Source organism: Daucus carota, chromosome 9 (assembly GCF_001625215.2).
Source record: "Daucus carota subsp. sativus chromosome 9, DH1 v3.0, whole genome shotgun sequence".
Taxonomy (NCBI): domain Eukaryota; kingdom Viridiplantae; phylum Streptophyta; class Magnoliopsida; order Apiales; family Apiaceae; genus Daucus; species Daucus carota.
The window spans coordinates 29,811,707-29,826,734 of record NC_030389.2 but is presented as its reverse complement, the minus strand read 5'-3'; the positions used below and the strand labels follow the sequence as shown (position 1 = coordinate 29,826,734).

The 15,028-nt window shown below is 32.8% G+C and overlaps 1 protein-coding gene across 1 annotated transcript; it reads left to right on the top strand.

Annotated features, from left to right (window-relative positions):
- Positions 1–2,837: 2,837 nt before the first annotated feature.
- On the top strand, positions 2,838–11,976 carry LOC108192629 (ubiquitin carboxyl-terminal hydrolase 24). The gene is made up of 7 exons (XM_017372172.2): positions 2,838–3,077; positions 3,242–3,856; positions 4,399–4,583; positions 4,908–5,152; positions 8,546–8,691; positions 8,783–8,959; positions 11,405–11,976. The coding sequence occupies exons 1-7, from the start codon at positions 3,054–3,056 to the stop codon at positions 11,591–11,593; spliced, it is 1,581 nt and encodes a 526-aa protein (XP_017227661.1). The 5' UTR covers positions 2,838–3,053; the 3' UTR covers positions 11,594–11,976.
- The last annotated feature ends 3,052 nt before the right edge of the window (positions 11,977–15,028 follow it).

Here is a 15,028-nt window from a genome sequence, read left to right as displayed (position 1 = left end):
AATTTATCTACATAAATGTATAATCCATTAACTTATGTATAATAAAAAAATTCATAAAATTATATAATAATTGAGAAATGATTCACCTGTTCTTGCCGTAAACGCAGATGTGAAAGCCGTGAAAATAATTAACATAAAAATTATTTTTTGTAGCTCCATGTCTTCCTTATAACTTGTACTTTGATTTGAGAATAGATGATCGATTATAATAACTAATTTTCTGGAGATAGTTATTTGCTTATTATGTTGATATGATCTTCCTTATATAGTGAACACATCAACAAAAATAATGACACGAAAATTCAATGAGAGGATTCTATTAATAAAAATAATAAATTGGAGTATCTAAGATATGATGTCAATTAAAGGAGAAGATATGATGTCAATTAAAGGAGGCGAGATTTGATTTATTTTTGTATTGGTACCTAAAAAAGATGTGAGAGCTTCAACATTAAATTTTCATCTAAAAAGTAAATTATCTAATATTTTTATTCCAAAATCTAAAATCTAAAATATGCACATGCTTTTAAGTAGATTATATATCTTTTATTAATTATAGAACATAAAATTTAAAATTCTACCGGTATTGCAAATTAAATATAAATGATACATTTAGAATTTAAAATTCTTAATAAATGTCAAGTCCTAGATTAAAAACAGAAAATATTTTCAAAAATTTGGTATATATAAAAATTACTAATATATGATATCTATACGTTTGTGATACCTATATTTTGTATATAATTTTTCTCTTTGATATGAAAATATCACAGATGTTTAAACAATAAATATATAAAATTCTTTACGGAGTAGTAAAATTGAATTTTAGTTTAGAAATATATCGAATCGAAATTCTTTATGTTTGATGATATTTATAAATATTAATATACCACATGTCATGAATTATTTATTTACAAATATTGATCTAACATGTGAGTTTATAATCCTAAAAATTTAGAAAATAAATACTGACTGTGCCTGAATTTCGTTAAATATTACACAAATATTATAAATAAATATGCCGAAAAAATTTGTTCAAGAAAATGTTTAAATTTGTTTTTGTCATAACCAAAAGAAATCATAAAAGTGTGTTAAAAAATGCTATAGCGAAGGAGTCCTGTACACATATTCAAATAACGATTTGATAATTATAGCATAGTATAGATAGATATATAGTATAGATAGATATGTTCATCTGTCAGCATAAAATTTTATATAAATTAAAAAAGTTATATATATAAATATATAATTGATTCGGTTCAACTTTTTGCAAATTTGTTTATACTTAATTTTAAAGAATAGTTACAAAAATCTACTCCGGTAGAGTTATCATAATTTGATGAATACATAATGAATTGATAATGGCTAACTGGTTTTTAATTTGATTTTTAAAGATTAAATATTCACCTCTCACGTTTATCACACTTTTTTCTACATGTTTTTATTAACTTTTTGTTATTAGATGTTGAATTTAATCCTCTAGTGATAATAAAATATACCGATAATCAATATATAATCCTCAAATTTTAGGAATTGTATTGTTTATTATATATTTATATTGCTGCAAAATACTGGTATGATACCGGGTACCCCTCTGCTCGAGTATTGAATCATATTATTTTCAGATTGTCCAGATCTGCATTTGAGATCATTTTATTCAAATAAAAACCGATCATGTGTATTTGGAGTCTGAATCTGAACCAGATTTGAGCCGATACTGTATTTTCTATTTGTTTGTCGGGTAGCGTATGATCCACCGAACATGAGCAAGATATGATCCACCAACATTAAATATAATTATTATTTCAATATAATTTTAATAATTGTATTAGTTTAAAATATAATGCTAAAAATATAATAATTATAAATTAAAGCTTATGTATATATAATTTATCAAATATATACGAAGATAATATGCATTATCACGATGAATAAATCATATTTTGTGAAAATTGAAACTTAAATAAGGTATTAAAATTTTATAAAATGATGATGATTTACTAAGAAATGTAATGAATTAAAAGTATAACATGTATATGAGTTCGGATCAAATATGAAGCATGGATCATATTTCGTGTATGATCATTTTATGAAAAATAATATGAGACCTAATCTAAGCGGGTATATGAGTGCTCATATTCGGAATCATATATTATTTAGATAATTTTTTTGCTAAATTTAAATTATTATCAAAATAAATATGAGACTATCATATTTTTGAGTTAGATATAAGTCAATACACCAGATAATTCGTATTTAATTAAAACCCCAAGTATATTTAGATGGGTGTATTGGATTGAGATTTTAAAGCATTTTTTTGCATTCATAAAATCCGAGGGTATTGGATTGAGATTGTTTGAAATCCATTAAAATCTTGAGGTATTCAATTGGGATTTTAAATTATGCTACAAAATTTGGTGGTATTCGCTTGAGATTTTAAATTATGCTTTAAAATCCGATGGTATTCAATTGGGATTGTTTAAAATCCATTAAAATCTGATGGATTTTTTTTCATTTCACAATATGATGGATTTTGTGGCATTTTTCAGTATATTTTAAGTTTTTTGAAATCCTACTAAAATCAATAGGATTTTAAAGCATTGTACCTAAATCCTATCAACTCCATGACATTTTATTAAGAATCCGCACAAAATCAAAATCACATATAATCCATTAAAATAACAATCGAATACATCTGTGTTAGACAAATTCATTCCGTAACCAGATTCGATTGATTTTGATTTCAAATGAATCAAATCAAAGAAATAAACGGACAAAGTTATATCGTCTTCAAATATATTTGGGCCGGATTTGACCCGTCGGGCCCAGGAATATTGGGTCCTGTTTGCCATAGGCAAAAACACACTGTATGATGATAAATTGATAGTTTGATACTGGTTTTTAGGGTTTCAGAAATTCAATTATTCTTGCTCTGTTGCAATTAAAACGTGTTTATACCAAAAAATAAAAGGGCAAGCTACAAATTGATTGATTCAACTCGTGTATGATTTTTATCAACTCAGTAGACTAATGTGTACTTTCATCCAACATTAATGGGTGACCCTCTTGCTCAAAAGGTTGGTCTCTATGTTTTTCTACTTGTTTGCTTCTCTTTATAATCTGGGCTTCTTGTACAACTTGATATAATTCAACTTATATTATGTGTTATGAAAGTTAGTTTCTCTTTGGTGTGTGTGTGTGTGTGTAATTTTAGTGTGAATTGATGTTATGAATTGTGTAGGTATTTGTATTTGGGTCTTTTTCTGAAGAGGAGGCTAGAAACTTGCTGAATCCTTCGGCGGAAAATCCGGTGGATAAGAATGGTTTGCTGGCTGGTTCTTTAAATAATGTGCCTGGACTGTGCTTTGGTAGTTTTGATGCTGACTTGAGTATAAGTCTCCCGAGTTATTCTAATGGTTCGGCTAATTTTAAGCCCGAGGGGGATGAGGGGAAGGCTACTCAGAGTGTGAATGTTAAGGTGAATGGAGATGTTGAAAATTCTTTACATTGCTCGATAATTGGTAATGGCAGTAAGGGAACTACTAAAGAAGATGAGTTAAGTGAGAGTGTGTTAGATGATCAAGTTGGATCACTAGAAAAGCTGAGGCTGACGTCGCAAGATCATAATGTGGTTAGTTTAAAGCACGGATCTCTTAATGGGACATCTCATGGGAACTTACAAAAGCATTGTGAAAAAGCTTTTGATGGTCCTGCTAAAACAGTCGAAGACCTGCAGCCTCGAGGGTTGATCAACTCGGGGAATTTATGCTTTCTCAATGCGACACTGCAGGCTCTTTTATCCTGTCCACCTTTGGTGAAGCTTTTACTGGAACTAAAAAGTCATAGCATTTCCAAGGTTTGCTTCCTTAATGAAAATGCTTGTGAAATCCTAATTTTTTAGAATTAGATTGCCTCCTGTGCATATTGAAATTTTACATTAATAAAGTTCCAATTTTGTTGCTATATTAAAGTGGTTTCTGATAGTTATTTACAAACCCTAACATGTTAGAGTATACTTAGACTTCAGTATTTTGCTCACACACACACACACATATCAATATTTAGTTTTTCATTCAGAGAACAGGACAGCTATTGCATGCACATTGAAATTCTGCACTTATATTTGGTCGGTAACTGAATGACACATGACTTTTCCTCCATTGAGGGTATACATTATTTTTTATTTGGTAGAAAATCACGAAAGATGGATCTTAGAGAATAAATGATGTATAATATCATAATACGTACATATCTAGTATAATGTGTTTGAAACAATATTATAGAAAATTAACTGTCAGCTTTTCTGCAGCTAAATACAAGAAATTAAATTCACACTATTTTGGTAATGATTCCGTGATCAATCTTATGATGGCTGTTCTAATTTTACCTGTTCCTTAGGTTAATTATCCGACGTTAGCTGCATTTGTGGATTTTGTGTCTGTTCTTGAACCCAATGGCATAACCTTGAAGAAGAAAGACATACATGTGCTGGAGACTGGAAGGCCTTTTAGCCCTTCGATGTTCGAAGTTGTTCTTAAAAAGTTTACTCCAGATGTGTCTAGTAGCATCTCAGGCAGGCCAAGGTTCATTCTCTCTTTTCTTTGTATCCCCCCTCCTTTGACGGATCATTTGTTAATTTCTTTCATTGTTCATTGCACTCACATTGATAACTTAAATCTTAGCAACGTTACCTTGCTCCAGTTTATATCGGAGTTCTGCTTTACATATCTGTATTGATGTTCTGATAGTGGTCTGTATTGATGTTCTAATAGTGGTATCTTGTGTCTGGCATTTGGGTAAATAGATATGCAGTTTTTCTATTTCCTTGCAGATGGTCATTTCTATATTCTGTATAGGTACATACAATGTTTTGAATATATAATATGTATCAATTCATCTTTTTCCAGGCAAGAAGATGCACAGGAGTTCTTAAGTTTCGTTATGGACCAAATGCATGACGAATTATTAAAGCTTGAAGGCAAATCAAGTGGGAATGGGGGTAAGTTATCTCTGGTTTCTTCTTCAGATGATGATGAGTGGGAGACTGTGGGTCCCAAAAACAAATCTGCAGTGACAAGAACCCAAAACTTTGTACCTTCGCATTTAAGTGAAATTTTTGGAGGACAGCTGAGAAGTGTGGTTAAGGCAAGAGGTAATTTTATATTTGAATTGAAACCTCACACGTGCTCACACACACACAAACATTTGGTCTTGATATTTAATTTTGGACAGAATCAAATTGTATACTTTTCGTGTTTTTATATGATAATAATACAAGCCATACACTTTTTTTTTTTTTGACGGATAAGCCATACACTTAGATTCTTGAGAAAAGAAACAATATATGTGAATAGACCTCACCTAGTTAACTTGGTGTTAATTCTGATATCCAGCAACCTGAAATAAATAAATTTTATCTAATGGCTGTAGTTGAATGCTTGATTCTGCAGTTAAATACGTTATTGGTTTAGTTACATTTCTTATTTGGTAGAAGATAACACACATATTTTCAGTATACTCTTGATATCTTAGATGGTGTTGTTTGCATAGTAGTAATGCTCTTGGGATAGTTAAGAAGGGAATGTAATGAAGTAGACTTGTAAATTTCTCACAGAACTTTGTCACAATCATGAACTAGAACTACTACTTATCATTGTTTCCTTGCTCTTTATGCATGCCAGTTTCCTTCTAATATCTCTTGCTCTTTTTGTGTGACAACTTCATTTAAATAGAGACAAAAGAAATGCTCTTATAACAAGAAATACAAGGCTCCCACTTATTTATTCATACTATTTCATCAATGCTATCAACCTTTACACTAATTTGTTTGGTAAAGCTACCATATCTCTGATACACTCCTTGTAGGACTAGAACCACTACTTCAGTGACGAAGACATATTGAGGCAAGCATCCATTCTTCTTTCGATCCCTTTATTATTTGAACTTGAACCAAAAGAGTATCATCTGATCCTCGCTTCATCTATTTTTCTGCCTCTGGAACAACTTTAGCCAACGCAAAGTTCATTTCTCATCCATTAAAGAAAAATCACAATATTATACTTCTTGGTCTTTGGTAGAGACACAAATATAATAACAACTTTGTGCTCAACCTTTAATTTTAACTAAATTATTCAGTTGGTTAATCAAGCCATCGAAATGGTTCAGATGAACATACTTGATTGTTTATCTTGATTTTAGGTGCAGGGGTTAATTAGATAGTTGAAAATTACTTAAAAGTTTACTTTTAGGTAAAAGGTGACTTATAAGTCGAAGTCTGAAAAGAACATATGCTGTTATTTTTAGTTACTCTGAATCTTACAATTTGACTCAAAAATAATTTATACTAATCGCTAGATCTTATTTATATTTTGTTAGATAATAAGAAATTTATCCAAATAAATGGCAACTTACAAGTCAAAATTATATCTTACGTAAGTGAATGATAACTTTCTCTTAAGATAGGACACACGGGCCTTAAGTTAGGGGTGTCAGACTTCCACAGTACTCCGTGTACTTGCTCCCATTTGATTTTTTATTACTGTAATAGTAGATACATCAACTACAGGTAGTAGAAGAATTGGAGGAAGTTTATAATCTTATTTATAAGTAAGAAATAGGGATGGGGGGAGAGGAGATTCTTAAATTTTTAAAGAGCCACTAGAAGTTTCTTGGAGCATTATGATTGCACACACTCCCTATATAATTTAAATTGGGAGCCTGTATAAGGAGGCTGTCACAGATGCTAACGGGGGTGTATTCGATTGGGATTTTAATGGATTGTTTTTAGTCTATGGATTTTAATAGATTGTATGAGATTTTGATTTTGTGCGGATTCTTGATGAAATGTCGCAGAGTTGATAGGATTCAAGTACAATGCTTCAAAATCCCATTGAATTTGGTGGGATTTCAAAAAACTTAAAATACACTGAAGAATGCCACAAAATCCATCATTTTATGAAATGAAAAAAAAATCCATCAGCATTTGAATACCATCAGATTTTAATGGATTTTAAACAATCCCAATTGAATACCATCGGATTTTAAAGCATATTTTAAAATCCCAATTGAATACCACCAGATTTTGTAGCATAATTTAAAATCCCAATTGAATACCTCAAGATTTTAATGGATTTCAAACAATCCCAATCGAATATCCTCGGATTTTATGAATGCAAAAAAATGCTTTAAAATCCCAATCCAATACACCCCTGTAAGTATATATTTGACTCGGACATATGAGATGCCCAGGTCACAATTAGTATATGTTATCGTGTGGTTGTGGTATAATGAATATGCGGGGTTCCCAGTTTGAACTATATTAGCTTTTCCTAGCAAAGCTGTATATCCCGTGGTTGGGTATGCCCTTAATTCTCAATCTTGAGTTACTGCATCTTTAAAAAAAAGAGTAGTTGATGCATATATTACATGCACGCTATAGCTTGCTTTGGTCTACTTTCTAATAATATCAAAAGGGATGCTAGACGGCTCAAGTTAAGAGATATAGAAGGAAGAAAACAGCGGAGCTTGATAAAATTACAGAGACTATGCTTGTATATAGAAATTGTAGTCTGAGGATTATAAACGAATGATTCTATTCTCATCACTACTGATCTGTGGATTGTAATCTTTTAAATAGTCAAGTCACATGTTTGTTTTTCTCAGAACGAGGGATGCAGTACTTTAATCTAATAAAATATCTGTTCGGAGAAATTATTTAAGTTTTTCTTAGAAGTCGGTATTTAATCCGTTCTAGTCCCTGGGCTATGATCCCAAATCCCAATTCCCAAGTTTCAAAGACACAGACTAGGATTATATGCTTTAAACAAATATAGTCCACTTCCCGACTAAATATCTTGGAACAACCAAAACCAAAAAGAAACTAAAGTCCTGATCATGAAGGCATAAAGTGATAGATATTGGAATTTGGAACTGATAAGGGCAAGAAGGAACTAATAATTAATCGGAGTGAGGGGGAAAGTGGCTAATTATAGAGTAACTGAGTTCTCTTTATAAAATCTAAAGTAAACGTATCTAATTCAGCTTGATTTAGCTCAAGATAAAGGAGAACCACAACTTGAAATGCTTATGAACAAAAGAAAGGAATTACTTTTCTGTCCAACTTTTATATTAAATACTAAGTACTGCCTTCATTCTAAAATCTGCAAGTCAATTAAGCTTTCTTACATCTGTAGTGCCTTTGACCAATCTTTGATGTGGGATACTTGATGATCTACAAAGATATTGATATGCACTGGATTTAGTGGAATTGAATTGACAAAATTGAGGGGTGCCAAACTAAGACTCCTCCAAGTGTATTCGACCACTCATCTTTTCCAAGTTAATTTGACGTAATGTTGATGCTAAACAAACATAAATGGTTGGTGTTTGTAATTGTAAACCACAAGATTCTTGCATCTCCTTTTTACCACTCTTATGCTATTACTATATGTTGTGGATTTGCCTGGTTTTCTGTAACACTTTTCACTGTCAGCATAGCAATTTAAGGTTGTTTATTGCTTAATCAATTTTTTTGTGTGTATAACAGGCAACAAAGACTCTGCCACTGTTCAACCATTTATGTTGCTTCATCTTGATATTTCTCATAATGCTGTTCGTACTATTGAAGATGCTCTTCATTTATATTCTGCACCAGAAACAATAGATGAGTATCGGGCATCAACCACCCAAAAAGTAAGTTTTTTTTCCTGTTTGCTATTCTAAGCACTTTGTGAGTGGTGTACGGTATTCAGATATTCGTGTATTACAATGGTATACGTTTCAGGTTGGAGTTGTTAGTGCCAAAAAATCTATTAGCATTCAAAAACTACCAAAAATTCTGATCCTACACCTGATGCGCTTTGGCTATGGAAGCTATGGAAGCACTAAATTGCATAAACCTGTGCGGTTTTCTCTTGAACTCTTACTGAGCCGTGAGTTATTGATGACCTCTGCCACTGAGGTACATAATCTGTCTTGCATTATTCCTTCACAATATTTTGAGCTTTTCTGTATAAATGATATCTCAGCAATGTTAGTTAGTGAAAGAAACCATTGTCTTGTCAGTATATGCTGATATCCATAATATCTCTTTAAATCTGGTGTTAAAATTTGAAATAAGGAGATACCTAATGCAGAGAAATTTTGGGTATTTAAAAATTATTTCTTACTATAGCACAATAATAATATTAGTAAATCCATAAAGATATGTACTCAAGTGTTGCAGTATACTATCATGGCTCGCAGAGAGTAAATTATTATCGAAATCCCTTATGTTATTTCTAAATCTATGGTTCTCCCTCTTATTGTCAATATTTGATCTTTTATATATGTACCACTCACATTCTTTTTGTTTTTTCCAGTTGAGTTCTATAGTATAATTGCTTTTTGGGTTTATTTACTTGTCTGGTTAGTTCATGTTTTAGTAGGTTCTGGTCTCTTTGTTGTTTATTTTCAGGTGATTTAGACTTTTCTTTGATAAAATTGGTGGTATCAAATGGTAGTTAACGCTAATTGTTTATGTGCGCGAACTTATCCCGGTATCAAATGTTATTTAACGCTAATTGTTTATGTGTGCGAACCTGACCCTATCCTGATGACCCTTACACATGGGGACATACTTTTCACATGACTATGATATAATAGTATGAGATATAAAGAAAACAAGTTTAGAGTATATTTTTGTCTAATACCACCTCTTTAGCAAAGGTCTCTCCTTTGAAAAATCCACATCATTATCTCTTCTTGATCTCCGTCTTCTGTTAGTTCTTTTCCCTGAGAAGCAATTATCCAATGTGATAAAACAAACTAGGTTGGGGCTTCTGGCAATATTCAATATTCATATAACTAGCTTATAACCCGTGCAATGCACGGGCGGTTAACATATTTATTATTTTATCGTATATTTTTTAATTTTACCTAATTTATTGTAAAGTTAAAATTATGATAGAATAATGTGGTTACATAAATATTTTATTTAACAGTTGGATAAACTCTTCATAATTAAGTCCGTCAAATGGCATATTAAAAATTAGGCCAAACATATATATTAATGAAAATGTTAAAATATTTTTTTACATGTTATAGTTTAAGTTGGTTATATAGATAGGCCCGTATTTTAGCTCAAGTATCGACTAATCAAATTTTTAATGTTTCGGTTAAAAGATAATTTATTTTAGTTTAAAAGAATAATTGGTTATATAGATTGGTCCGTACTTCGGCCAAGTACCGACCACCCGACCAATATAATAATACTCCCTCTATTTTTTATTATTTGACGTTTAGTCTTTTGGCACGCATCTTTGGGTATAAATATGTCGTCCATGTCTGTATTAATTGTAAAAGGTTGATTTTTTAGTTAGAAAATTTATAAAAAGATAATATATTTTAATCAAAATAATAATTATCATGTTTCTCAATGTTATTTTAGAAGATTGAGTTTTTTAGTCAGAAGTATAAAAAAGGTAATATATTTCAATTGAAAAGAATGATTGGTTATGGATAGGCTCTGAATAATTGGTTATATAGATAGGCCCGTACTTTGACCCAAATTAAAAAAAATAATTGGTTATATAGATAGGCCCAGAATAATTGGTTATATAGATAGACCCGTACTTTGACCTAAATTAAAAAGAATAATTGGTTATATAGATAGGCCCGTAATTTGGCCCAAGTACCGACCGACCAAACTTTTAATCTTTCGGCTTTAATAGTATAGTATAGATTAGTACATGAAAAAATTCTCATCCCAATCTGATTGTACATAAGCAGTTAATCACTTTCTATCCCACAGATGTCCTCAGATCATCACTAATGAGTTTTAACCTGTTTTTCCACCAAACATGGGTGGCCCATGTTTTACTTGCAGTAGACACGTTGGTAAAACCAGTGATTTGTTCTAGCAGAAACTAATCACACTCATTTTAGACGTGTAGATTAAACCAGTGGTTTGTTATAGCAGAAACTACTTTTGAGTGAAGTCTGGTATGTTTTATCTGTAGTAATACTATACGCGAGCGTTTGTGGTAGCTATTGCTATAAAACTTCATTTTCCCTCTGCTTTCAGCTGCTAGGAAAGTCGGGGATGAAAATATGAGGGTTCAAGTTAGTCTCTCCTAGTTCCTCTTTAAATTTCAAAAATGAAACAAAAATGAAGTACATTGTTGTATTCATTTTTTCATACTTTAGATTTGCATGGAAATGACTATATTCTCCCCATGCATAAGTCTTGAAGACCCTTGTATATAATATTTTAATTTGGTCATAGAAGTGTGACTTGTATGCATATGGTCATTAATGTTAGTAGGAAGTTGGTTGTACTTCATAGTATTACCCTACCCACTTGTATCTTTAATGAAATCAATCAACTGTTTCCTGATTCTATATGTTTTTTAATGTGGCTTTACAGAGACGAAAATATGAACTTGTTTCGACTATAACACATCATGGGAACGAAGCTTCCAAGGGGCACTATACTGCTGATGCTCGTTACCCCAGTGGCCAATGGTTAAGATTTGACGATGCCTCTGTTACTGCCATAGGTGCAAGCAAGGTGTTGCATGACCAGGCCTACGTCCTCATCTACCAACAATGTTGACAGGGTATCAAAAATCTCATTCTTAATCATCATATGTAGGCCAAAGAGCATAGGTATTAGTGAACTTAGATATCCAAATGTGCGGCCGTAAAGGTTGGAAATTATAAGTTATCAATAGATGTCCAAATGAGTGGGTGTAGAGGGTTGGAAAGTACAAGTTATAGGTTTCCAGAACCAGTAGTTATGTGTCATATATACAGGGTTTTCGTGTGTGTGTGTGTTGGGGGGGGGGGGGGGGGGGGTTGATTATTGAACTGCATTAAGGAATTTTGGTTACTTTTAAAAATCGGCTGTTGTCTGCTCTTTTAACTTCTGGATGAGTATGTATATCATTATTAAATTATCGAGTATATTGTTACTTCATGTGAAATTTTTCTGAGGCATATCTGTGTTGAGCTATATGTTATTCTGGTTTGAGGCATTTAAATTATCGAGTATAATTAATTTGATTATTGAGCATTGTATTGAAGGTGATCCAGTTTAAATAAATCAAGGTCTAAATCTGGTTTAACTGTGAGGAGTCTATTGCTTCCTGAAAAGTTTTCTGTATTTTTGTGGTTACTATAGTCTAGATTAAGAACAAGACAGAATTAGTAGATTTTAGAGAATGATCAGGTGTTTAGATGCCGAAACAAGGAAGAATATATCATAAATGCATAGTTAGAACACAGAAAACTAGAGAGAATAACTCAGAGAGAACGAGAATAGTTGAGAGGGATAGACTAACTTGCAAAGAAAGTTGGTTCTAGAGAAAGAAAATGCAAGTCTTATAACTAACTCTAAAAAGACACTAATACCCTTAATGGCCTATAGTACTACCAAGACACTCTCTGCTAATAAGTGCCTAGTACTATTAGTCTGATAATCTTACATTTCTCCCCCTTCGAAATTCCACCTTATCCTCATGATGGATCTCATACTTCCCCACTTCATGCTCGGCTGTGTCTTTATGTACATGGATAATGATTCAAGCCATGTACTTAATTTTCTTTAGAGTATAGGATTGTTTCTGTAAGAAAATTGTGTTGCAGTTATTGAACTTTTAAATAGTAATAGAAACCCCCAGTAGAATACCAGCAAGACAACTTAAATCTCCTCCTGGATCAAATATGTATGACTTTTACACTTGTCCTTGAGGTCTTATGGTATTTAAGTTTCTTTATCCAATTCACTTCAGGTCTATCTTGTCCCAGGCACTGTGTACCTGTACTGTAGGGTAGGGAAGCATAATCATCCCAGTTCTCCATAACTAACATATTGTTATTTATCTCATCATAGAGTTTATCGAACCTGCGAGAGCTGAATTTCCAAACTCAATGATAAACAACTTCTTGTGCTCTATTATCAGAAAATAAAAACTAATATCTTGCCAACATCCAACTTCACAACAGCTGAGATTGACTTCAAAGGTAAGCATTAGCTTCAAACTGTTAACAACTTCCTTATTTGACAAATCTCTCAGCTCCATTGATCTTTCACTTGAGCAAAATTGAGTTTCACATTGCTGATCCTTGCCCTTAGCCACTTCAGCAGGATCCATACAATTTTTGGGTTTCTAGTAAGCTTCATCCGCAGTTTTAATGCCTACAGTCTCATCTGAAATAAAAAATGTCATGTGAATCTTGAGACCCTCAACTTTTGAATGTTCAAGTATTGCCCTTTGTTGGCCCCTAGGATTAGAGCTTGACCTTTTGCTGTCATCATGAATTGACTAAGTCGTCTGCAACAATGTTGGTCTCCCAGCTTCAGGATGGCAAGGGAAAATTCCAGTACTCATCCTCTCTTTTCGCTGGCTAGGTTTTAAATTCTGCATTGTACCACTATTGTCCTTGCACGAGCAGTCGTTTCTATGTGTGTTAATGCTTCTTTTGCTGGTGATTGTCCCTGTTGGTCTTCCTTAGCTTCATTCGTTAGCTATATAACAAATTGTTGATAAATAAATATTGATTTCTATTCCTCGGGTAGAATTACTTGGTCAGAAATATTCACTTTTATTATAATGTGTGGTGTGCATGGTATTGATATTTTTGTCCGGAATCACTTTTGTTACAACGTATTTTGTGCATGATATTGTTCACCGACACTTCTTGAACTCCTGGCATCTAATAATTGATTACGAAAGAATTTATTTCTTATTTTCACACTGCTTGGTTGAGTTATCTACCGGCGTGATGGGCTGACAATATCAGACATGACCCGAACCCGACCCGAACCTGCAACTCGTTTTACTGAGACAAAATCCGAAAGTGATCCGAAAATCATCCGTTTTGACACGAAATGGACCCGAAATGACCCGGAAATAAAATTTCATTTCTAATAACTTCAATTTTCAGTTTCATTCAATTTTAAGTGATTTCAGCTTGACTCGAAATCGACTTGAAATCGATCCGATTGCTGACACGAACACGACCCGTTATCAGAAACTGCCACCCCTACATGATGCTTGACGCGGGGAATCTAAAGCAAAGTTCTTTGGTCAAAATTTCTTTGACGGTGTATCTTTCTTCTTTTCATGAACATAAAAAGGTGAATTTTTCACACTATACTTTGAAATAATAAGGCATTCAGCACAAGAGTCAAACTTACCCCAATACGACTTTCTGAGTAGAGCTCAAAAACATTGTTAACTACAAAATAGTACTCCCTCTGTCCCTCTCATTTGTTTACAGTTACTATTTTGGGATGTCCCTCTCATTTCTTTACATTACCATAAATAGTAAGTTTTCACATCATTACACCCACTATCTTCCCCCACTATCTCATATTTAACAATAAAAACTACTATTACACCCACTACTTTCCTCCACTATCTCAAATCTATTATTAAATATTGATAGGTCCCACTACTTTACCCACTTTTCATCTAACTTTACTCATTTTTCATACATTGTCTTGGTCTCCGTGTCCCCCTCCAATGTAAACAATTGAGGGGGACGGAGGGAGTACTAATAATGAGAATACTGAGTAGACTTTGTTCTTGCAAGCTGCACCACAGGATGGTAGTATAAGAGAGAAATATGTACGAGAAGGATTGATGAGTTAACAGAACATGGCTTATTCATGCATCTTGCTTACTTGCATAAACCTACTACTAATTGTAAGTTTAGCTGTGGCCGAAGCCTGTCTTAATTCATCATTATTGTTAGAAACAAGTAAAACAGAGGAAGATGCTCTTCTCAGCTGGGGGTGGTGGGATCCTTGGAAGGCGTCGAATGCAATAAGGCTGGTAGAGTCGTTTCTATACGTACATATTATGAAGGTAGCCTCACTGATCTCAGAAAACTTAACTTGTCCTCCTTTCCCTACCTCCAAACACTTGATCTTTCATACTGTGGCCTTAACGGAAGCATACCTTACGAGATTGGAATGCTTTCGGAACTCAGATATCTCAACCTCAGCAACAACTATCTCACTGGTGACTTACCATCTTCCCTG

Coding starts and splice junctions, on each gene's coding strand:
- LOC108192629 (XM_017372172.2), top strand. CDS start 3,054: ATGGGTGACCCTCTTGCTCAAAAG. Junction 3,078..3,241: donor GTGACCCTCTTGCTCAAAAG/GTTGGTCTCTAT, acceptor TGAATTGTGTAG/GTATTTGTATTTGGGTCTTT. Junction 4,584..4,907: donor AGCATCTCAGGCAGGCCAAG/GTTCATTCTCTC, acceptor ATCTTTTTCCAG/GCAAGAAGATGCACAGGAGT.